The sequence below is a fragment of the Peromyscus eremicus genome, chromosome 22 (assembly GCF_949786415.1).
Source record: "Peromyscus eremicus chromosome 22, PerEre_H2_v1, whole genome shotgun sequence".
NCBI classification, from domain to species: Eukaryota; Metazoa; Chordata; class Mammalia; order Rodentia; family Cricetidae; genus Peromyscus; species Peromyscus eremicus.
The window spans coordinates 32,945,908-32,970,872 of NC_081437.1; the positions used below are offsets into that span (position 1 = coordinate 32,945,908).

General features: G+C 43.0%; 1 protein-coding gene across 2 annotated transcripts in view; it reads left to right on the forward strand.

Moving 5' to 3' along the window:
- Window positions 1-24,965, forward strand: part of Nbas (NBAS subunit of NRZ tethering complex) — a 280,100-nt gene that overhangs the window by 164,395 nt on the left and 90,740 nt on the right. Inside the window, exons 37-40 of one of the 2 annotated variants that reach the window (XM_059248639.1) lie at window positions 2,520-2,633; window positions 2,923-3,010; window positions 10,730-10,806; window positions 11,138-11,275. In XM_059248639.1, the coding sequence (XP_059104622.1) occupies window positions 2,520-2,633; window positions 2,923-3,010; window positions 10,730-10,806; window positions 11,138-11,275 (417 nt within the window). The remainder of the gene's footprint in view (window positions 1-2,519; window positions 2,634-2,922; window positions 3,011-10,729; window positions 10,807-11,137; window positions 11,276-24,965) is intronic. The other variant, XM_059248640.1, reaches the window with a different exon arrangement.

Sequence of the window (24,965 nt, forward strand, 5' to 3'; positions counted from 1 at the left end):
TCTACACATACAAGAGTGAAACTACATCCCTATCTCTCTATGCAATCCAGCGTCCTTAATGCAGGACCTGAAACATTGAGAGTACTGGAGGCAAATAGGCTCAGGAGATAAGAGCAAGAATGGGCAGATGGGACTCTATCAAACTGGAAAACCGCAGAGCCGAGAAAGGATCAGCATTCTGACAAGAATGTCCACCAGATGGACATTCTTACTGAATAGGCGGTCCTCTGACAAAGAATTATTATCTGGGATAATAAGAATCTCTAACATTTAAATAAAGTGATAATAATCAAATTGATAAATGGGCAGTGGACGGACATTTCTACTGAAGTACAAATGGGTAATGAGTACATGAAAAAATGTTCAACATTTTTATCTATGAGATGATTGCAAATAGAAACTATGTTTAGTATCCGATTCAAATCAGAATGGCTACCACCAAAGAATAACAAATACTGGCAAGGATATTCCCTTCCTCCTGCTGATGGGAATATAAATCACAGCCAATATGGACACTGGTACAGAGGTTTGTAAAATGGAAGAAAGAGTTCCCTACGATCCACTCACAGCACTTCAGGATGCATATCCGGAAGAACCTGAGTTTGTGCTGACTTCAGCTTCAGTGGCCTGCTTGTGTCTCTGTAACACCATTCACATGCCAAATTAGGGACTCAGCCTCGGTGCCTGTCAGCAGAAGAACAGATAAATTAGAAAATATGATTTGTATTCTAAATGAGGTTTGCTCAGTTATAAAGAACAAAACTGATATTTTCAGAAAAAAAAAAGATAGAACTGGTAAGGATCATATTAGTGGAAATAAGCCATGCTCAGAAAGATGGTAATTATCACATTTTCTCTCCTGGTTGAAAGCTTGAGAGAAGACCTGAACTAAGAAGTGGACATGTAGAAGGGACTATAAAGAATGCTATTGAAGATGTGTGTGTAATAAGGGCACATTGCAAGCATAATGTAACCTCTGTATTATTAATATGAACTATAAAAGTTACTCCTGAAGAAAACCAGTGAGAAGGAATAAAAAACGATACTTGAAGAAGTAAGTGAATAATGACTTTATTGAGTGAAGTTTTGAGTTAGAGGGAAGTTAGGTTTCTCAGAAAATAATCATTTCACACAGAAATGTGATTGCACCACATAGGGCAGATCCACAGCCCTGGCATGGGAAACATGCTTACGTTCTTGTAGAATATACAGGAGTCGAGAGTGAGTTTTAGTGAGGAGGTCAGCATTGAAAGCCTCATGCAGACTGTGATGTGACTGTGGACTTTGTCTGCAGGAGATGGAGAGCTTTGGAGAGTCGCGATAGTGTGTCCGTGAGCCGCGCCTTTTCTTAATGAGCTCATGTGACTGCTGTGTGGAAAGGCGGCGCTCATGGGTGGAAGCAAAGGCAGATCCCGAGCTGGCTCGCCGCCGCCGGGTGGGAGATGCCAGGCCTTTCACATAGCGATTATGACGGAAGTGGGAGTGGCTGTGTCGGGGGTCTTTTAAGTACTCCTGACGGTCTGTGCGGGGCTCCTTCAGCAAAGAGGAACTGTGGGGGCAGAGGTCTGTCTGCACAGTTGTAAAGCAGGCACCAGTTACTGCGGTGCTGGCCTTGCCATCGGCGTAGACCTGGCTCTTCCTTGTCACACTGGATTGTGATTATCATAGTTTGGTTTTTTTTCACCGGGTGGAGTTTTTTACTCTCTTTTGAAGGCTTATTTAACATAAGTGTTAACATCGCTCAACACTGTTGTTGATGTATCACTTTTTAAACATTAGCAGCTTCATTGTTTCCTGGACTGTGGCCACCAGGAAGTCTGCCGTCATCTTTGACAGAATGTCTTTTACTTAACCTTCCCATCTATTTGAGGAGAGCAGACAAGTATAGTGAGTGTAGTAGGGCAGTAGGTGCTTGCTAACCAGGAAGGACAGTGATACACCAAAGGATGTTTGGATTGGGGAACAGTACTGAAGGAGTCCAGCTAGCGGAAGTGGACCATGCTGTGATTTGGTAAGACTTGAGCACACAGACCTGAGCCTGGCCTGGAGAAACAGTCAGACCTCCTTGAGGGGACCATTTCAGTGGAGGATCGTAGACCTGTGATAGCATGCAGAACAAAATCTGCATGGTCAGCAGAGGGACATCACCTTTGGTGTTAACAGTTCATGTCCTGGCTGCTTGCCTTACTCAGAGCCGCTGGTGGTTTGTGAGTAGAGCCACCCAGGGTGGCATCTTATGGTTCTTCTAACTAATACTGCTCTCCAGTGCTTCTCATGCATTGATGTCAGCATGGGAAGCCGGCCGATTGGCAGCAGGGTGGTGGAAGTGCTGCTCACAGGCTGCAGCTGCTGTCCCCTAGGTCCTCTGCTGGGCGTCTGTGTCACCCTGCCTCAGTTGTACCCAACACACTGATTACTTCCTCCTGAAATCAGCACCCCCCACTTCCTACCCTTCTGCCTCTCCTTTCTGCCTGTCCGTGGTCTGTCTTCTAATCCAGTTTTCCTCACACTGTTCTTAGGGGCAGGAATTTGGTGGAACATATCAAATGGGAACTGTGGCCAACGACGACCTAGCACAGCAAGGATGCCATCCTTTCTACGAGTCAGTCATCACTAACCCCTTTGTCACTGAGGTAAGGACAGTGTGCTTAAGAAGACAGGTTGAACTGCCATGAACAAGGAGAACTACCATCTTCCTGAAGTTCATCTTGGGCCTGGCTTTTAACATGGTGGTTATTAGTTCTGGGACTTGTTTCATACAGATGACGATATTTTATGAGTTGAAAGTACACCAAAGAGTTACATAAAACAATGTGCATTAGTGAGAAATAGTTATCCAGCTCACCATGCAATCCTGCAGTCATGTTTTCTAAGTGAAACTTGTGCTTTGTGTCATCTGAAGTGACCCCTGCCGCCTATCAGCAGGTTCCCGTGGAAAGCTTTGCTGAAGTGTTGTTGAGAACTGGAAAGCTGGCAGAGGCTAAAACAGAAGTGTTTCCAACCACGGAAGGTAAGGCAGGCTGTAACCTCCCAGCAGGGCCCAAGTCCTATTAGAAGAGCAATGAATCTGGGGAAAAAATCAGTAATTTTGAATTGCCTGATGGCATCTATCCCTTTGTCGAGAGTATTTATTGAGTTCTTACTGTTTTCTGTGGGCACATGTAAATTTGAATATCACACAATTCCTGTCTTTAAGATGCTAATGGTAGTAGTGAATGGTGCATTGTGCTTAGTGTTTACTTCTGTTCTTTGAATGTTAGAGCTAGTGTTGATCTACAGAGTTTTCTACATAGTTGACATATTTCCAGGGAGAATGTTTTGGGAAAGAAAGAAATGTGCAAGTTTACTAAAATATGATAGAAATGTAATTCTTGTCTTGATGGACTCTTTTAATAAAATTGATGAAAAAGTTTTTATGGAGACCAACTGAAAAAAATTAATCATTATTTATTTAGCTGAATGAATGATTTAATGGCTAATGATTTCCAAATCAATAATAAGGGTGACTTTGCTCTGAGCGTTTAGTTCTGGAATGTAATTCACTGTGGAGTACTTTCTAGAGGCTTGGCACAGAGTATCTGGCTTTGGATGTTTAACTTCTTTAGAAAAATGCATTGCCTCCAAGGTTTGCAGACTAACATTGCAAATTAAACTCATATACACTGCTAAAAAACAGAGCAGTTCTTTTTAAAATGCATACATTTTAAATTGTGATGTAAAGTGCCTGTGATTTTCTTTAGCCTGTATGGAATTTCGTGGGTCTCTGTGAAACCTCTTGTCAGTGTGTTTATCCTCTCCTCCGAAATGGGTCAAATGTTGATTCCAAGGCTGCCTTGTCTCCTTTGTGTGGGGGTTGACTGGTCCTTTGCAGCAACTCGTGATACCCAGTGAGAGCTGTAGGAAAGTTTGGATGCCCGGGGTGTTGTAGGACATGATTCCCTCCCTTTCCAGGCCTCCCATCAATTTACTTCAATGGCTGGTCTTTTAGGAGAGGCTCCAGGCTAGGGTGGAGGAGATTAATGAGTTGTGATCTTATATGGAAGAAAAATGTTATGCAATACTAGCAGCTCTGTAGTGATTAGGGAAGAGACATGATCTTTCCCACCTGAGCTTGGGATGGGGGTGGTCTTTGGACACCTGTGGTTCTAGTAGAAAGCACCTGGGCAGTTAGGAGCCTACCTGGCTGAGTGCTGGGGACCAGACCTGGATAACTGTTCTAGAAGGAAGCTTCTGTGAACAGTAGGTGAACACAGTGAGATTGAACATTCAGAATATTTATTTGTAAGGGAAGACTTTTCCCTCCACAACTTTACTAAAACATTTACTATTCATGCCGGGCGGTGGTGGCACACGCCTTTAATCCCAGCACTCGGGAGGCAGAGCCAGGCGGATCTTTGTGAGTTCGAGGCCAGCCTAGTGTATGGAGCGAGATCCAGGAAAGGCGCAAAGCTACACAGAGAAACTCTGTCTCGAAAAACCAAAAAAACAAAAAACAAAAAAACAAAAACAAAAAACCATTTACTATTCATACTAAAATTGAAAACCTTCTGCATTGAGTGGACTCCTCGCCCTTCATCTAGAGCTGGCAGTTTGTCTTTTACTGTCATACTATAGTTTTTATTCTTCACCCTTCTCCCGCCAAGCCAGGCAATTTTGTATGTATTTCAAGGTAAATTGCAGACATGACTCTTGCCTCCTCAACATTATACTGTGAAGGTTTTGATGTAGGGTGAATATTTACTGTTTTTCTAAAAGGTAAAGATTATAAACAGTGAAACAGAAAAATAGTCCAACTGAGTTCTGTCAGTGCCTTTGTTGGGATGCAGGGATGCAGGGATGCAGAACTCAGGGAATGGACATGAAGGAGTGAATACCGTGTGCTGGACCACTCCTTTAAGATGAGCAGAACTCAGAGAGTGGACGTGAAGGAGTGAATACCATGTGTTGGTCCACTCCTTTAAGATTAGCAATGAGAAGAAAGGAAGACTGTTGAGGTGTGAGAATGACTAGTTGCCAAAGGAAGACAATTTTCCCCTAGCCATCCGTGGCTTGTGTGTTGGCAGAAGGCACATAGTAAAGAAAGGACTTCCTGGGACTCTGAGGTCTCCTTTGCAGATGAATGGACACCACTGCCATCGTCCACAGAGAAGATGGGTGGTGACTGACTCCTGTTGCGTGCTGCATAGTAGTGGTAGGCAACAGCAAACACAGCTGCGGGCCGACACGCCCTGACAACCGGGGTGGCTGTTTGAGTTTTGTACAGTTCCTTCTGAGTGAGTGAAGTTGGCCTTCTTGCTTAAATGCGATTACTAAGGCTTTAAAAATTATGATTTATATAAAATGGAAGTAACTGCCTCTTTTACCTGTGGTACCTCTTACAAGACAGACTTACCATTCAATCAGTTTTAGGGGGCGGGAGGATCAAAACAAGTCTAACTGAAGAACAGCACTTGAAGCCAGTCGCCGACGGAGGAAGCAGCTACCGAGCGCTCTGTCTGCTAGGGACGGCTCCGCACTTCCTCTGCCTGCTTCACTTACTCTTCGCTTAAGAGGCCGGCATGCTCAGACCCCAAATCCAGGAGGCTTTGAAGACCAAAAGCTCTTTTTGTGACTTGTTTGACATCTAATCCTGAACTAAGCGGACACGAGGTTATGACTCTCTGCTTATCCCCTGTAGTGAGAGTCTGAAATGCTTTGCAGCACATTCATTAATGTCTGCGGTTACTGCTGCTCCCAGAATGTGCTGGTGAAGGTGTCCTACGGCACGTACAGCAGAGCCTCCTCGAGTCTGAAGCTCACATCAGGAGGACCTGGTCATTTTTCCCAGGGCTGTGTGATTGTGGCGCTGGCTCCTTCCTCCTCGATAATCTGAGTTTCACTGTGTAGTTCTAGTTGTCGCCCTAGTTGTTATTCTAAACTGCACCTGGGATTTTACGTTTCCTTAGGTGTGCAGACACGTAGGTGTGAAAATGATTGTCATGAAGGGAAGTGGTTGATAAAGATCCTAAAACAAGAGGAAAAGAACCTGGTGGGCAGCAGTGGCTGGCGGGGTCAGGGAAAGCATGTATAAAGGCTTTTATTGATAGTCTCATAAGAGGGGAGGGGAGCATGGGCAAGGTTAACTTTGGTATAATGATAGCCCGAGGCTGTCGATTTAGACTAGGTGTCTAGTACCAGGCCCGGAAGTGATTTAAGACAAATAATTGACGGACAGTTTGTAACAACTAAGTCGGAGAAATTGGTTCAGAGTTTGGACTCTGGATTTATTTTACATGTCAAATCTAGGCTCACAAGCTGTTCACCATGTCCAGCGTCAGCTAGCTCTTAGGAGGATAGCCTCTCTGGGATTAGCAAGGACTCCAGAATGTCAAAACATTGTAAAGACAGAAAATAGAGAACGTAATCGGCATAGCTATGTATCCAGCATCTGTGTGGGTGTTGTTGCATTGGAGCAAACATTTGTGTCGACAGTGATGCTTTCACTTCAAGGGCAATGATGACTCTTAGAGAAAACTTAAAAGTGAGATTTTTGCCAGTACTCATAGTACATGAAAATTACATATTTTCTATTCTGTTGTTGTTTTGGTATAAACTGTGTATGTATATTACCTAAGTTGAGAGATGTTAGTAACAGCTTGGGACTTGTATCTGAGACACAGTATAGCTTTTTTAGAATAAACTTTCTGGGATTTCTGCATGTGGATGAAGACTTTCCCTTCAGAGATGTCTGCTGGAGGCTGTGTATTCTAACTGCCGTCATTCCTCTTCTGGTGCCTTGTTTGTTTGCCTTGGAGAATCTTCCGCATTGTGAGCATCTGCCTAGTTACATCCCCTGTGGAAGCCAACTTTAATCCTTTGGTGGTTTTTTGGTTTCTGGAAACGGCGAGATGAACAGTAAATCAAGGAAAAGTTGAGCTGATGTTTCAATAAAGATGTGATGAGAAGATTGTCAGTAATGGATCTTAATTTCCCAGGTGGGACTGAGCTTGGCTCCAGCCACAGCTCTGGGAAGCAAGGTCCTGCGCTAGCTGGAGCAAAGCCACACGTGAGGCAGGTGCTCCTGAGGGATCCCTGGGAGGAGATGAGTGGGTTCAGGTAAAGGAGTGAGATAATCTGAAGAAAATGGGGGTAGAAATGGAAGCTGCCTAGGTCAGGTTTCAGTTAAAGGTCACATTTGAAAAGACTTCAAGAAATAAAATTAATAGGGAACAGTTCTCAGTATGTGAAACACTGGAATTTCTTTATTCCTTTAAAATAAGGTTTCCAGAGGACCGGTAGACAGCTACTGAATGGCAAATAATGTGAGGTAGAAACTGGTCAGACCTTCAGCTCTACCGGGAGAGCTCCCTGGGAAATGAAGGCCTGTTGCTGACCATTGTATGTGGAGCTTTTGTAATGTACAATTAAAGTTTTCGTAAGTAGTCCCCAGTCATTTTCAGATGTCTAAAGCATACAGCTTGGGCTGCAGTTCATCCATCCCTAAGTTTGAAGTCTTCAAGGACACAGTCATCGTCTTGGGCCTCTGTCTTGCTCCTATAATTGTTGGTAAAATGTGATTGAGGCTTTTTATATTGTATTTTAAAATTATTTGTTTAGAGACTCCCTCTTGTCCTAACCCATTCATTCCTGAATGACAAGGATTTTGCTTCTTATTTTAGAGAATGTCTACTTAGAGAAGGTTTCTCTTAAGACTGAATGAAGGGATGAGTTTGGAAATGGGTTTTGAAAGGAATATCTTTTGATTAAAAATGTCTTTAGAACTGTATGATTTCTTTGGAGGCCTGAATGTGGTTCATTTGGTTCCTAAGGCTTGGAGAACACATTAGGAATGTATCTTTTCTTTACAGAAACAGAACACTTTGCAAAGAGACAGTGTAGAGAAAGCACGGTATTTTCTCCTGTGAATCACCACAGGACAATTTGAATTCTAGGGCATCCTTTGACACTTTTAGTTGATCCTCATTCTTCCAGCCATCAGCCAAGCTCAGATTATACTAATAACTTCAATATTTGTCCAAGAAAGGCAAGATTTGTGTGGGAATCCTCCAATGTATTTCCAGAATCAAATTTCATTTACTTTGGGCTATTCATATAGTATTCTCTCTCATTTTAGTATGGTTTTAAAAAAGCAATCTTTAAAAATTTGCAAACACACACACATTCTCCCTCCCTCTCTCTGTCTCTGTCTGTCTGTCTGTCTGTCTGTCTGTCTCTCTCTCTCTCTCTCTCTCTCTCTCTGAAATTAATGAGGTCCAGAAACTATTCAATTCAGTGAGCTTCTATGCAGTCGTAGTAAACATTCTACAGGAAACCTCTAGAGCCTCAGATTGGACTTTTTACTTTCACTAGGAATATATTTGTATGCACTTACCCACCACAAGAAATGAAAAATTCGTAACAGTTAGAGCTAGCTGAAAGTAGCTGTGTATCTTCCTTTATAACTCACGTTCATTGCCTGCGTTCTGTCCATCTTCATCCCCTAGTGGTTAGCCCATCTTGTTCTCTTTTCTCCTGGCTGTATAGTACCCACATGTGCATTTGTTTACATATGTACATATGTTATTGTCTAGATTTCACAAATGAAGGACAACATGAAGGTTTTTCTTTCTAAGATTATGTGACCTTGCTTAATATTATGCATTCTAAGTCTCTCCATTCTCCCGTATAGTTTATGATTTTATTGATGGAATACTATTCAGCTGTAAATTTAGTGTATATATGTATTTGGTATATATACACACACACATATAATTTGGTACACACACACCTATCAAATTTTCATTCCCTGTTCATCTGTTGATGGACAGCTAGGTTGACTCTTAATTCAATGCTGTAGTGGATAAAGCAGGAATAAACATGGGATGCAAGTATCTCTATGATGGCATTTGAGAGTATGTATGTTTTTTAAACAATGAATTCCCATTGTGAGTATACATGATTGCAAGGAATTTGACTAAGGCCACAAATAAATAGCATGCATCCTTATCAAGACAAATTGTGTGTAAACCTAGAACTGATTGACAATGTACTGTTCCCTTAAAGTCATGACATTGGTAAGTTGCTGCTTGTAATACTTTTTTGTGGAAAAACTGTTAATGGTTAGAGAATTTTAGTACATGAGTAAAGCAAATGACTGCTTTTCTTTTTTGTGGACTGTGAGGAGGAGGGTTGTTCTTGGAAAGAACTAGATTGCCGTTGTTTTGTTCTTCATATAGGGATTTTTCCTAAATTATAAAGTTACGTTATTTTTAAATTTTATTTTATGTGTATTATTGCTTTGCATGAGTGGATGTATGTTTGTGTAGCATGTATGTGTCTAGTGCTCACAGAGGCCAAAAGAGGGCCTTGGATCCTCTTGAGCTTGTGGTAATTGTGAGTTGCCATGTAGGTTCTCGGAATTGATCTTGGGTTCTGTGGAAAAGCAGCCAGTGCTCTTAACCACTGAGCCATCTCTGCAGCCTCTTATGAAACTGTCCTACTGTTCTGGTCTCATGGTATTCATGTAATCACCCCCAGTTAGCTGTTCTTGATACAAATGATTTTGCAGCAAGACCCTACCTAGTCTTTGAAAAGGCTGAGTTCTGAGGATTCATCATAGATGTCTTTATGCTTGAACTTTGCAAGAACTGCGCTGACAGGATTACCTCAAGTGTTAGTAACACACACTGTAGATTTTCCCAGTTATGGGGAGATTAACATAGTTAATCTGTTTAACATAGTTTGATGTGATCTGTGTTAAGTCAGTGCCAAGTGGATTTTCATGAGCAGTTAAAGCATCTTCAGCTGATTGTCCATTGAAATCATCTAAGGCTAAAAGCATGGCACTTTTTACTAAGTGCCATGTGGATCCTTAAGCAATGTAAGGTAATTTTTAAAGGTTTTTTTTTTTTATTCTCAAGAATATCATATATGTATACAATAACCATATTTGTCATCCATTTCCTCTCCAGTTTTCCACATAGATTCTTGAACAGGCTCCCCTTCCGGTTCTATGCCCCTCCCCCGTTTTCTTTTTCTTCTTTTGTACTTCACTAAGTCCAATTAGTGTCACCTGTGTGTGCGTGGGTGTGGGGCCATTCACCAGAACATGGGAAGTCCTTCTGGTGGCCACATTCTCAAGCAGGGGTGGTTCTCCTCGCCAGTTTCTGGAAGCTACAGAGGGCAGTGTTTCCCAGGACTCCTCTGTGGCTCTCCTCCCCAGTTTCTAGAAGCTCCAGAGGGCAGTGCTCCCCAGGACTCCTGTGGTTGTCCTCCCCATTTCCATCAGCTGCAGAGGGCAGTGCTCCCCAGGACTCCTGTGGTTGTCCTCCCCATTTCCATCAGCTGCAGAGGGCATGTTTCCCAGGACTCCTCTGTGGTTGTCCTCCCCAGTTCCATCAGCTGCAGAGGGCAGTGTTTCCCAGGACTCCTCTATGGTTGTCCTCCCCAAATACATCAGCTGCAGAGGGCACTGTTCCCCAGGACTCCTCCTCTCCTTTCCGCCTCCTCTTCCGTGGTTCCTGTGCCTGGCAGGTAGGGGTGGGGGGGGGGTATTGTTCTAGATATCTCTCATTCTCAGCACTGTAACCAGTCATGCATCTGTCCACTGACCAAGGCAGGCAGCAGCTCAGGTCCGTGTGTACAAACATATGTATTTAGTAGGAATTTTACAGCATGGCATTTAACAAAATGACAATAGCAAGTTCCACCCGGAGTAATACAGTTTTGTTTTTATCCCCTCTACATTCAGTTCTTTTGCAACTAGCAAGTGATGCTTTGCCGAACGACCTGACACTGGCTCTTGCTTATCTCCTTGCCTTACCACAGGTAAGCTCACCTCACCAACGAGAACTTAACTAAACGAAAAGCCTGTCCTGGAGTCATTGGCAGTGAAGTTGTGTAGTGTATGTGTCCTCTTTTCCTGATAATGCCTAGGTTCCAGGGCCTGGTCAGTCTCCAGAGACCTAACTGTATAATGCTGACTTTAATGTTCAGTCCAGCTCTCAATCTGCTTTATAGAGCAAGGCCTGCTTTATTTCTGAACTTTCATACTGCATGTTAGGATGGGCTCAAGTTGATGTGATGGGAAATTTGTATCATAATCCTAGGGTAACCAGTGTGTGAGGATTTCTGAGTTGATTCCGCTGCTTCTTCCTAGGTGTTAGATGCTAACAAGTGTTTTGAGAAGCAGGCTCACTCGGCACTGTCTCTCCAGCTGGCAGCGTACTACTACAGCCTACAGATCTATGCCCGATTGGCTCCATGTTTCAGGGACAAGTGCCATCCTCTTTACAGGGTGAGTCCTTACCATTTCTACTCTGCTAGTGAGTTGAATTACAGCTTTTCTGAAATAGTCAAAATAAGCCTTTTTCCTTGTATGCAATGGCTTCCTAGCAGACAGCCCCAGCCTTTTCCGTGAGGCATGTCTGCTTCCCAGATCGCATGAAGAGGCAGATTGCCCAGTACTGATGGTGAATCCTGATTCTCTCTCCTTTTCTTTTCCAAAGATGATTTCACTAAGCTCTTAGTTAGGAGAGACTCAAAGGCAGAATTAGTTTTTTACTTTCCATCTCCAAAGGAGGCTGGCTCTCTAAATTAGCATAGTAGACATCTCAGTTTCTTTTCTTGTTCTTGTAATAAAATACTGACAAAGGTTACTTATAGGAGAGAAGGTTTATTTTAGTTCACAGCTCAAGGTGCATGCCATCATGGTAAAAGTATCAAGGCTGCAGGAGCTTGAATCAGTTGCTCACACACATCCATGATGGTGGGTCTTCCCATTTCAGGTGACACAGTCAAGGTAATCCCCCTTAGGGATGTCCAGAGGCCCACCTCCCAGATGGTTCTAGATTCTGTGGACGGAAGCTGGCGCTTACCACCACACGAGCAGTGTGATTCCGTGAATGATACTGTGCCTTTCTTTGTGATCCCAAGATGAGAAGCAGCATCTTGTACATGAGAAGTGTACAGGTGCAATCATGTCTACATTTGCCACAAGGTTCAAAGATCCTTTATTGGTGAGCCAGCACCAGCTACACTCCTGTTGTAGACCGAAAGTGTGGCCGTCACTCCTAGGAAGTCCTCCTCCACGTTTACTTGTGTGAAGCACATGAAATGGTCAGCATTGGGAAATGGTCTGTTCTTTGATTGGGATTGTTTTAAGGAAACTTCAGTGCATAAGTAAATAGGTCAGACTTTGACAGCCACAGTGTGCACAGATCTGGTGTTCATAGTCTATGAATGGAGATTCTCCTCCTCTGGTGAAGGTAGACTCTGACGAAATAATTTCACAGGTGTGTCAAAATGTTAGCTGTCATGGCCGTTTGAACACATTAGACCCGTAAGGCATGTGACAAACACTTGCCTTGTGACAACATGGCTCTCATCTTTCAGTTTTTATTTAAAAGGAGGGTGGTTGTTCCAGTCCGTCAGAGCACAGGGTTATCTTCCTCGGACCTCGCCACTGTTGGCTGTGCATTGTTCCAGGTCTGGTCTAATACCTTAGTAGTGTCTGGCTAAGCTAGCACTGTGCTCTTACACCCACAAAGCATGAGGCATTTATTTGGGGTCACTGCTATCTTCTGCAGTTACGGCTGCTAATCTTACATAAAGTTAGTCTATTAATTTTGTTTTGTTTTTAAGGTCTCAGATATTTTTATGTGAAACAAGAAATGGCATCTGGAGATGTAGCAATGGTAAAGCATATTCAAGTCCCTGGGTTCAATGCCTAACACTATAACAAAAATTAAAATAAATATATATCAATGGGTCATGGTATGGATTGAGAGAATGAAGTAATTACATGTAAGGAGTATAATGGCCTTAATGGGACACCCCCACCCCCACCCCACCCCCACGCCACAGGTTTGATGTAGCATGAATCTTAGACAGTCTTATTAATAAAAACAAATATGGAGCCAGGTATTGGGGTGAATGCTGGAAGATCAGAGAAGTAGAACAAGCCACAGCCACCTCACCTTGCCAGTTCTTCCACTGATCCTATTTCCTCAGACTGGAAGCCTCTGTGTCCTTATCCGAATGAATCTCAGCTGAACTGCTGCTCAAAAGCCTAAAAGCTTAACCAGCTCTAGTTCCTGGTCCTCACGCCTTATATACCTTTCTGCTTTCTGCCATCACTTCCTGGGATTAAAGGCTCTTGTTACCATGCCTGGCTGTTTCCAGTGTGGCTTTGAACTCACAGAGATCCAGAGGATTAAAGGCGTGTGTGCCACCATTTTCTGGCCTCTATATCTAGTGGCTGTTTTGTTCTCTGACCCCAGATAAGTTTATTAGGGTGCACAATATTTTAGGGGAACACAATACCACCACAGTTTGACACTTGGCTTCTAGCCAGTGACACTGATTCTGAAGGCTCTGAAATCTTTGGAACTGACCTATGTAGCAGAAATGGCTAACTGGTCAAGGCTTGAAGGTGATATCTACTTCTCCTTATGGCCCAAGTTTCGTATTTTCTGATCTTTTAAGATGGGAACAAACCACATTGCAGGCCACCACCTCCATGTCCTGAGCACTTCTAGCCATCAGGCTTCCCCACTGCTGCGGTGAACGGCATCCTTTGAAATTATATGCCAATGCAAAGCTTCCCTCACTCAAGTCTCTTTAGTGAGGTATTATATTAGTTTCTTTTCTATTGCTGTGACAAAACTCCATGACCAAGGCAACTTATAAAAGAAAGCATTTAATTGGGCTTCTGGTCCCAGAGGACTAGAATCCTAATGGCAGAGTGAAGGCGTGGAGGCAGGAACAGCTGAGAGCTCACATTTCACACTCCAAGCAGCCGGCACTGAGAATGGCCATGAGTCTTTTGAAAGCTCAAAGCCCACCCCGAGTGACACACCTCCACCAACACGGCCACACCTCCTACCCCTTCCCAAATAGTTCTATCAAATTGGGGACCAAGTATCCAAATGTATGAACCTCTGGGGCCGTTCTTATTCAAGCCAGCACAGATGTCTTCTCATAGAGATTAAATAGTAACTAAGTAGGGATTTGTGGTGAGTTTATTCTGTGCTTATTTTCATTAGTACTTTATTGTACACAAAAGGAACATGTAATTTGCTTCAAGACACCAATTTGTTGAAGCACAGTGAAGCTTTGCTTTGCCAAATGCACTGTACCTTGCTCTGAACTTGAATATTTTCCTAGAAGCTGAGTGGAAATCTGAAAGCACGTTTGACTGTGTTCTCTAGATGTCATTGACATGCCGTGCAGGTGCTGAGAAGGGGACCCTCGCTCCCATTTCAGTCTGTCATTGTGTTCATTAGCTTTTGGTCATGGCTGCAGTCACCCAGGAGAAACAATTTTAAAAGAAGGAAGACTCTGCTGCTGCTGTTCGTGGTTTCCAAAGTTTGAGTTTGTATTTGGTTGACCCCATTGCTGGAAGGAGGCATCCCACTTCCTGATGGTAGGAACCTTAGCAGAGGTTGCGGAGAGGAGGAAGACTATTAAAGATTTCTTCTGCTCCCTCTTATTCCATCTTCTCTCCTAGCCTATGCGATACAAGTCCTTTTCTTATCACTGTGACACCCAAACACGTCTCCTTAGATCACAACTTTCCATCCCTGACCCCAAAGAGCTCATATCTACTGTATAATGTGGAGTCATCCAGTCCAGCACCAAGAGGCGCTCTCCACTGTCTAATAGTTCTAACCTTATTTGAAGTTCTAAGTTCCAAGTGTCTTCCTGAGGCTCAAGGCAGCTCTTAGCTGCCGTCCTCTGTAAAAACAAAAAGCAAGGTATACACTTGCTCTGTTCGGTGGCACAAGAGTAAACACTCCTGTTCCAGATGTGAATGGGAGAGGGTGACTGTTCTGTACAAACCAGTTCCAGAGGCTTCCGAGTCCTGGTGAAGCCGAGGCACAGCCACAGCCTCCCTTTCCTGGTGTCGTCTCTGTGTCAGTTGCTGTGACTCACCGGACACACACAACCTAGGGATGCAAGGTTGATGTTTGCTTAGGTCTTGGTCCACAGTTGGTTGATTCCATTGTTTGGGGCTTGAAGCAATCAGAATACCAAGGCTGCGGCAGGAGTGTGTGGCAGAGGCTGGTCTCCTCCGGGCAGCAGGGAAGCAGAGAAACAAGGGTGTGGACATGCTACAGGATTCCCTCTTTCCCCCTCTCCATTTAACTTAGACTTCTAACCTTCAGCACAGTACCATCCACTGTACCGTGAACAGGCAGGCCCTCAGTTAATACCTACTGGGAACACAGATAGGCTCAGAGTACGGTTTACCAGTCTTCTGAGAATTTAAGCTTCCACATTTAATGAAGATGGCAATGAAAATTAACCATCACAGCCGTCGGTATACCAACATCCTACCACAGGCATAGTGCTCTGCTGTTTTTCCTTGAGGTCGAAAGATGGAAAAGCCCTCAGCACATTTATCACTAACTGTACCTCTGGCACCTTTTACTCTGTCCCTTCCTACTGAGATGAAACAAGGAAGGTTCCTGACCTCGTGGAGCTGCAAATGTTCTCCCCATCTGTTTAAGAGAGTTGTACAAGGTGGCTGCAAAGATGGCCTAGAGACTCAGAGCATGTACTGCTTTTGTAGAGGACCCGGGTTTGGTTCCCAGCACCTGTGTCAGATAGCTAACACCCACCTGTAACTCCAGTTCCGGGGAATCCAGTGCCCCCTTCTGGCATCTGCAGGTGCTTGTAGTTATTTGCGTATCCCTGTATACAGACATCATATATACAAAATTAAAAATAAATCATTAAAAAGGGGGAAGAGAGAGTATGGTCTATGAGCTGTGGTATGTAGGAGCAGAAGATTGTGTGGAGAGCTATGAACCACCATTCCCTAGACTCAGTACAGCTCCTGTGACCATTAATTCTCAGCAGCAGTGCTTATCTGCACTGCGTGTACAGGAGACTGCTGTGTCAACAGTCAGTCAGAAAGCGGGGAGAGGGGCTTGTAGCCCTTCCCTTTTACCTCTGAGTGATTGTTTTATCAGTAGACTCTGGCAGAGAGTCACTGTCTTTAGTTGTGTGCATGCTGCTGCGCCCTCCATGCTTCAGCCAGTAACTCCAGACCCACTGTCACCCAGATGCCATTGGTTAACCTTGGGTCACAAAACAAAACATAGCACATGTAAGAGAGATTTGTGGAGATGGGGAAGTGTGGACATAATTGGTAGGGAGTGAGCATGGTCAATGTGCAAAGCACACTTATGTGAAATTGTAAAAATAGGAAAACAAAACTCTTTAAAAAGACAGTTACATGATGTGTTGATCAGAGCAATGAATGCTGCAGACAAGAGCATCAAAGACAGACTCAGTATATATTCTAAGTGATAGCTTTGGGAAACAGAGCCACACCTTGGCCCGTACTCAGTTTCACTTTCCAAAAACTCTCTAAAGAATTCTTTGGAGGAAAATTCTGGTTGAAGCTATTTTTGCTCTGTTCCCCCTGCACTGAAAGCCGGAAGTTCTAAGTGTGCACAGTCCCTGAAAGGGTTACTAAGTGTCTAGAAAGCTTTCATGTCTGGCCCTCCCTAGGTCCTTCCTCAGTGTCACTCACCATCTCACTGGATCAGCTTCCCGGAGCACTCCCAGTCTCTGCAGGCGTGGCTCACACACTTAGCCTGTGCTTGCCTCCCCACGGTGTGCACCCTCTATTTTTTAGAGGTTTTATACTCATTAGATAATGAGGTATTTGAAGGCAAGGTCTGTTGTGTTATTAGATTTCCCAATGCTTAGAACAGGTCCTGGAATAGGAAGGGGTAATAATAAACAGATGTTTCTCGGGAAGATAGCTGGAAACTCATGATTCTGCAGTACACCTTGAAAGACTGAGCTGTGTAATTTCAGGGACTGTCTCACGTGTGACTACTTTGTGCCAGGCAGTGTTCTGGAGGAAACAGTAGTGAACATAGTTTATAAATCACCTCCCCACTTAGGAATTGCATTCTCCTGGAGAATCACCCCTATATTGTTATTTTTTTGCTGCTTCAATAAAACACCATGATCTAAAGCTGCTTAGGAAAGAGTTTATTTTGGCTTGGGATTCTGGAGAGTGTCCACAATGGCGGGGTGTGTGTGTGTGGGGGGGGTGTGTGGTGCACAGCAGCAAGGGGCCTGAGCAGGAAGCCGAGAGGTCACATCCTCCACATGAACACAAAGCAGAGAGTGAACCACAAGTGGAGGGAGGCTGTGAACTCAAAGCCGGCCCTGTGATGGACTTCTTCCAACAAGGTTGTACCTCCTAAACGTTCCCTAACCTCCTCAAGAAGTGCCACCATCAGAGGGCCAAGTCTTCAAATGCATGTGCTTATGGGGGGTATTTCTCCTTCAAACTACCACCTGATACCATGAACAAAACGTAAAGATAAGTAGTGGTAAGTAGAGGTTTTGTGTGTGTGTGTGTGTGTGTGTGTGTGTGTGTGTAGTACTGAGAAGGGTCAGGAAAGGTGTCAGTTGATAAAGGTTATCCTTGAGTAAAGACAGAACCATTAGCACCACTTCCCTATAGGAAGAGCATCCTGGGCAGGAAACAGCAATACTAAAGTCACAGAAGTGTCAATGTTCAGCCAAATATCCTGTGGTGTCTTAGCACGAGGTATTTGAGTTGATCTTAAAATTATACTCTGTAAACTTCAAAGCATAAAAGAATTGCCCGAGCGGAGGTCTGTGTCCAGATGCAGGCCTTCCTAGCTGGCTAAGGGGGTGTCAGGAAGGGTTGTAACAACAGTCAGCTGAGTGACTTGTTCATCTGAGCTGCCGGTGCACAGTAGAAATACAAAGTGAACCATGCAGCCCCTTGTCTGCTTTAAAATGCCTTCACATCTCTCCTCCACTGGGCCCTGTGAGCAGCTCCACTGTACAAGGCATGGCTGCAGAAACGACTCAAAGACCGGCGGTGACTTGCTCACGGTTACTCCAGTAGAAAGCAGCGTCCTGTCATGGCTTTCTCTGCTCATTACTCGGCTATGCTGCCACTCTGGCTTTTTTGCAAAAGAAGGAGTGTCACTTTTTTTTGGACGTGAGTGATCTCTCTGGCATACAAGTCTAATAGAAATTCCCAGCAGGATATTTTCATGTGCTGCTGTGTCTGTAATATGAAATCTAAACTCCTGTGCATGACAGATAAACCCCCAGTGAACCGGCTGCCTTGCTGTCCCTCAGGCCCATTTCCCGACATTGCCTCTTTCAGAGATTATATTCTAGCTGTTCTGAAATTATATTTCTCAGAACTTAAAATCTTGTGTATACCGCTGTGGATATGTGGATAAAATCCTTTCTGCCCAGCTATCTGCTCCCCACTATGGACAAATGAATCTGAGCCAAGGTACATTCTCTGACGTACTTCTTGCCTCCTCCACAGACATGGGCCTCTTTCTCCCATCTCTTTATCCCTTGCGTTTGTACCAGGGTAAAAGGCTCTTTCAGGATATCATAGGTGATGCCCATGTGTCTCCTCTCAATTCAGTGATAGTATAGGGCAAAAATCCCATTTCTTCCTGTATCCTCAGGACCTGATTTCCTATGCGTGCCAGTGACTGTTAATTGGCATTCGAATAAATTCAGAACTCTTGTCCATTGCTGTGCAGTGGGACATTAGAACACTGGAGCTTCAGATGTGCAAATGTGAGGCCTGACCTGCCTGGATCGGAGGAGGGAGAGGCAGTCGGGGAGCTGGCTGCATGGAGTACACAGGAGTGTTCTGCACACTAATGACTCATTCTTTGACTCTTTCAGCATCTTCCTCCGCGTCAAACAGCACTGCTGAGTTTGGAATTAAATATGACAAAGTCCTGATGAATCATCCTGGAAAGTGAAATCAAAGTGCTTTCAATTTGTTGTTTCCACATAACAACACCCAGCGAAGCTTGGCTTTCCTCACTTGTCAGTGCAGCTGGCTCTAATTGCACAGTCTTTTCACACCTCTCTACTCACTGGGGCTGGTGTGGGGGCCACTGCCTTAGGTAGACATAGGATCCTGCCTGTGCATGATGAAGGGCGCGTTGTCCTGAGCCGGCTAGCAGGGGCTGGAACTCACCAGGGTTGTTAGGTGACATTTGGAGCAGCTTTACTTGCCAATAGTTCTCTTCAGTTTCATACAACAATTGATGAATGAATAATAGAAAATTACTCCCTCTCCTGACATTTGTCCTAATTTTATCTCGTTTTTAATGTTTAATATGTGATCCACACATGGCCAAAAAGTGCAGGTAGAGACGATGGTGTTCAGTAAATTCTGTTTCCATTTCATGCCTGCCCAGCAGCAGTTGCAAATATTCACATTTAGATTGTGCTGTGCCTTACTTTCTACTCATATCTGACCTCTGTGGTTGTGGTAAATGTGTTTGGAAGTATGGGCTTGCTATCATTTTTAAAGTTCTGAGACAATATCAGTTTATAATGGAGTGTGTCCATTAGCTTTACAGGCTAGGGATGCAGCTGCAGCAGGGACGAAATCCCAAACTTGGTGTGTGTGTGTGTGTGTGTGTGTGTGTGTGTGTGTGTGTGTGTTTGAGTGTTTAAGCTAGTCATTGAAATTACTAAGTAGAAAACTATCTCAAAATAACAGCCCTAAAAGGGTTGTTTACAACGTCCCAAGCAGTATTACCAAGAAAGGGAGCCCATCAGACACAGTAGACTTACTCTTCTTTGCTGCTTCAGTAGTATCAGTGAGCAGACTTTTTTGTGGCTACTTGTGTATACTTTGGCATTGTAGCGCCTTGACTATATTCTTTAAAGAAATCTTATTTTATTCACCCCTTGAAGAATTGCTACTGTTTTGAAGGTAAATAGAATGACTTTTGACACGTTGCTTTTTAGAGTTTTTGGTACCTTATTTATGGTGTTAGGTTTTTCTAGCCTGTGTGATATTTTGCAATATCACTTGAATACTGAATATGGAAGATTCCAAAGCTACCTCTGATGTCTTTTAGTCTTCTTTGATACTGAAAGCTTTCACATTTACAAGTCATGTCTTCAAGTTTCAGGGAGAACATGGTTGGGTAGAGAGACAAGAGCAATGGATGTTTGAAAATACTCACAACAACAAAAATTTCCAAGTAATGTTAGGTGTAAGGTTGGTTGTAGAACACTCAGGGAGATGAGTAAGTGGTGTAGAGACAATGTGTGGGAGGCCATGTGGTTTAAATTTTCTTCCCAGCTACAGGACTGCAGCTGCAGGCCCCTGAAGTTCAAGCAGGCATCTAGAAGACAGAAACAGCTTGACTGTCCCCCAACCCTCCACCCCATTGCTGGGTTGATATGAAGTTCAAGTGAAAACACTTTGGAAAGTTTAAAACTTTTGCATTTGTAGAGATGACTGAATGTGTGCATCAAATTAAGTATTGATTGGAGTGAATCATAATTTCTTTGGAATATTTTGAGAAAAGAGATGAGGTCATGGGGAAATTTCTACTGAAATTTAAGTTCAGTTTTAGAAGTAATAATTAAGAGCCAAATCCCTCAAGGAAGAGAGGAGATAATAGTGTTGGTAAGCAAAGACTTCACACAGACAGGAGGGTCTACAGCACTCCTCCACCTTGTTTCATCTAATCTTTATGAGGACCATACTGAAGAAATCACTTCAAGTTGAAAACCATAGAGCTCGATGGGGAAGAAATGCCAGTAATCCAGGCCTGTGGGGCCAATTCATTTGTTCTTCTGGAAGGCATTGTGCTTGGGAGTCAGGCCCTTGCATCCTCTGCTACCTGCTTAGCAGCCTCATATGAGTTCTTAGGTCCCTGCCTACCTTAATACAGAAGTAGTCTGAAGAGACACCTGTCCTCTGGGTTGCTCTGTTAGCTGAAACTCAGCACAGGTGTATGAAGTCTCAGTCTTCCATCCTAAACACTTCAATATTTGGGGTTTTGTTCTTAAACATTTCATAGGTAAAGTGAGTAAATTTGAGGTACAAAATTGTGAAATAAAAATTATTCACACAGGGCTGGTTTCTCAGGAAAAGAGATTAAGTTGCTTCAACTGTATGGGACTATATTAGCTATAATTTGTTGGTCTGAAAATTTGTTTTTACAAAGAAATCAGTTCTGAATACTTAGCAGAAGCATGCAGGGGGATGTAGAACCTCATTTCCACACCTGGAAGGATTTGCAAGGATTTATTTTATTTTAATGATTGAATTCGTGTGCACTCATAGGATTTCAATCTCAGGAAGGTGATCATCCAGTGAAACTCGCTCTGTCCCCTTTGTAGAAACTGAGCACCAGGAGAATCAAGAGAGGAGATCAATTCCTCCCTCCATGGAGTTCCCTGGACTGGTAGCCTCCGACTGTGCACTGAATATCTATTCAGATGCCTCCTGTGAACTGCTTAGGTGTTCCCCTAGTCAATCGCTAGCTCTTAATTCCTTGAGAGTAACCTGTGAATATAACTGGTTTTCATAGAACAGCCGAGAGAGAGGAGTGTTTTTAGTAGAGAAGCTTCTGCTTGCCATAGGTGACAATCTGCACGGAGACCCACAGCTACCAAAGTTCAGAAACAGACTGCTGAAGGGTCAGCCTCTAGAGAATCATGTATTCCACTTCCTGTCTTCCAAAGGCCCAGGATCAGTGGAAGAGAGGCTGGGAAGAACATAGAGTCAGTAGATGCCTATAAGGAGGAACTCACCGTGGTGCTGACAGCATGCACATGACCTGTAGAAGCCCAAACCAGACTAATTTCCAGCATGGAGAAGGGAGTTGGCTCTGAGGTTCCACCCCTAGCCAAGGAGTTATTGGCAGTTGTTAGCTGTTGGAAAAGGAAGGGTCCATGTTTTCAAAGAGTGTAGCACTGGATAAGCCGACGAAGCTCTAGTGGAAGACCACATGTTCATGACTATTTGGACAGCACAGATTAGCATAGAAAGCATGCAAAGCTGGGTGAGAATAGAAGGGGGTTAGATTTGGAAAGATTTGGGCCAGGGAGGGTAAGTATGACTGAAACATGCTGTACAAAAATTCTCAAACAACTAATAAAAATTTTAAAAATACCTTATTTGTGCTACTGACTTACAACTCAGAACACTTTACCATGCACCTTATTTTTGTAGACAATTTTGTTGTGTTCTGAAAAAGATGGATTTATGACATGCTCATGGTCTCTCTTCTCCAGAAGCTATGATATAATAAGAGAAGGGAAGCATAAATTATGCAATACAAGAGCAACTGCAGTCAAGTTTTTAAAACACCTTTCGGCAAGTTTTACACCCCCACCCCACCCCCCTTCATACCATGCTTGGTATATTTTCTCTTAGACTTCTTACAGCCGTAAGAGCTGTTTTATCATTGCTTCCAGTTTACATGCAGGACAGTAAAAATCAGAAGGAACCAGCTGTTACAAGGTCATCCAGCTGCGAACTTCTGCATGTCTGCTTATGGTGCCATGTGATTTTGTTGATTGGATAAAGGAGATCAACAAGTTCTTTTGCCTTAGATGAACATGAAGGTTGTATGTGTACTTGAAGCTTCCTATAGTATACAAATTAGAGCCTACATACATAATATAATATTCACGTTTGTTACCTCTGTGTGCTTCCATTTTGGAATTTAGCTTACACCTGGCCTTTGGATTTGTGTCATAAACTGTGTTAGAGCAAAGAGAGTGTAACTGTGGTGTTAAATGACATTGAGGCCTAAGAACAAGTATGCTGCTCATTCTGCAGAGAGTGTACACGTCATGCAGGAAGGTGCATATGGACTTGTGTGGCCCACAACTATCATCTGTAGGCCAGATAACTGCACAGGTACCTATATCATGGCAGAAGGTTCAGAGTTACATGCAAAACATTCTACAGGTAGAAAGGAAATGAAATATTAAGCATAGGGACACTAAGCACTGAGGTATGGTTCCTTTTTTGCCTCTATCTGTTGCCTGATACATTGCTTATCTACAGTTTATGTTGGTTTTCTTGTTGCTGTGACAAAAACACCTGACAGGAGTAACTTGAGGGAGGGAAGGTTCCACCGTTCCATTCCTGTGGGAAACACATGGGGGCAGCTGGTCACATTGCAGCCAAGGTCGGGATGCGACAGAGGAATGCTGGCACTTAGCTCCTGTTTTCTTCATATCTTCAGTTTGGGACTCTAGTCCATTGAATGGTGCTGATCACATTTAGGGTCAGTCTTTATATCTTAATTAACTCAATCTAGAAACTTCCTCACAGACATGCCTAGAAGTGTCTCAGGATCCTGTGAAGTTGACAATATTAACCATCACACAGCTGATTCCCAAACAGCTCTGTAATTGCAGTGAGAATTGATTTATTCATTCTGTCTTTATTTATAGTTGTCGACACTAGAATATACACATCTATCCTTTGCTGGAATATATCTTCATATTTCTTGGGGCCTTTCTGATGTTAGTCCCCAATGTTAGCATAGGTATTAACTCTTCCAAGGAGATTTCTCTGACATGTTCTGTTCCCCTGGAGCATCCCATGCTCGTTGTGTTTAGCCATGTTATCCATGCTCGTTTCGTTGTCTCTCTTAGTAGGTTGCATCTCTAGAGTAGCAGGGCACGTTCTCATAGTACATTGCCTGGCACTTAAGTATACAATCCCCCATCCCCATTTTTTTTTTGTAAAAGAACATAGGAACAAAGGTTTTTAAATTCTAGGTAAACTTTAATTGTGAAGGCCACTGATTTTTTTAAACATTGGAGATATTTGAGATTATTTTTTAAGCATTTTAAGTGGCCACAAAACAATTTATTTCACCATAAATTAACTAACTAAAGAATGTTCAGCAAAATAATCATTGGCATTGAATACTTTTAGTTGATAAACTAAGACTGGTGGTGGAGATAAGAGATAAAGAATAGGACAGAACCGCTATGTCTCTTTAAAAATGTACCTTGAATGAATTAAAAATGGCCCTGTGGCTTCCTGTGGTAGAATTTAGTGTCATATTTTTTTGAGATTATGACCTAATACAGAGAGAGACTTAGAAAAAAATGGAATACAATTAGGTTCTCTTTTTCTTAAGTCCACCTGTTAGAATCTAGCATTTCTCTAATTGGTTTTTAATCTATGCTTCCAGACTGCTCCATTATAGCATGAAGAGAGAGACTGTCAACCAGGTTTGGTTGGCTAGACTCAGCATTGACAAATCTCCTGTGTAGCTCAGAATAATGGGTTTTCATGTTAAAGATGCTGACAGCTTACCATCATTAAGAATAGAGTTCTGAGAACTAAAGATAGTGTGTGGGTTTCTTCCTCCTTAACTCACATATTTTAAAATAAATAGTATGTCTCCTAAAAATCAGGATGGAGTGAGTTAGTGCCATTATAGTATGATATTATTTGTATTTCCAGAATCATGGCTGAGCCTCTGTTTTGCTTTATTGACTCTTAGACCAACACACACACACACACACACACACACACACACACACACACACACACACGTATATACACATGTACATACATACACACACATATATATATACACACACATATACATATACATATATACACACACATACACACACACATATATATTATATATACATATATAGCATGACCACTTAGTCACTAATTCCCCTGCCCTGTCATCTGTTGATTCTCTGTTTTGTTCTATTTGAATAACATTTTTGCTCTTCAAGGTGCTGCCCAGAACCACAGTCCCAATGTCCTTTTGAGCCCCAAATCAAGCAGAGTCAGTAGTCAAATCCATTGACTTTTGCATACTTTCTTGCATATCTAGAAGTGCCTTTGGTGTTTGCAAGTATGAGCCAGTTTTCATTTTTGTTTCTTCACCTATTCCCCAAAGAAAACATTCTTCTCCTGTGCTGTCTGCCTTCTCTAGTGAGGTTATTGAACTGTGCTTTTTGTACTGAGAGTATTTATGGTGGACACAAGAATGTATCCAGAGGCAATAAGAGGGTGAGAATGTCTCCCCAGAGTGAACCATTTAAAGTGATCAGCAGGTTAGGACAAAAATGTAATGTAGGTTTATGATAGTTGAAATGCTAAAAATACCAATTTTTAAGTTGTTTAGAAAGTTTTTAAG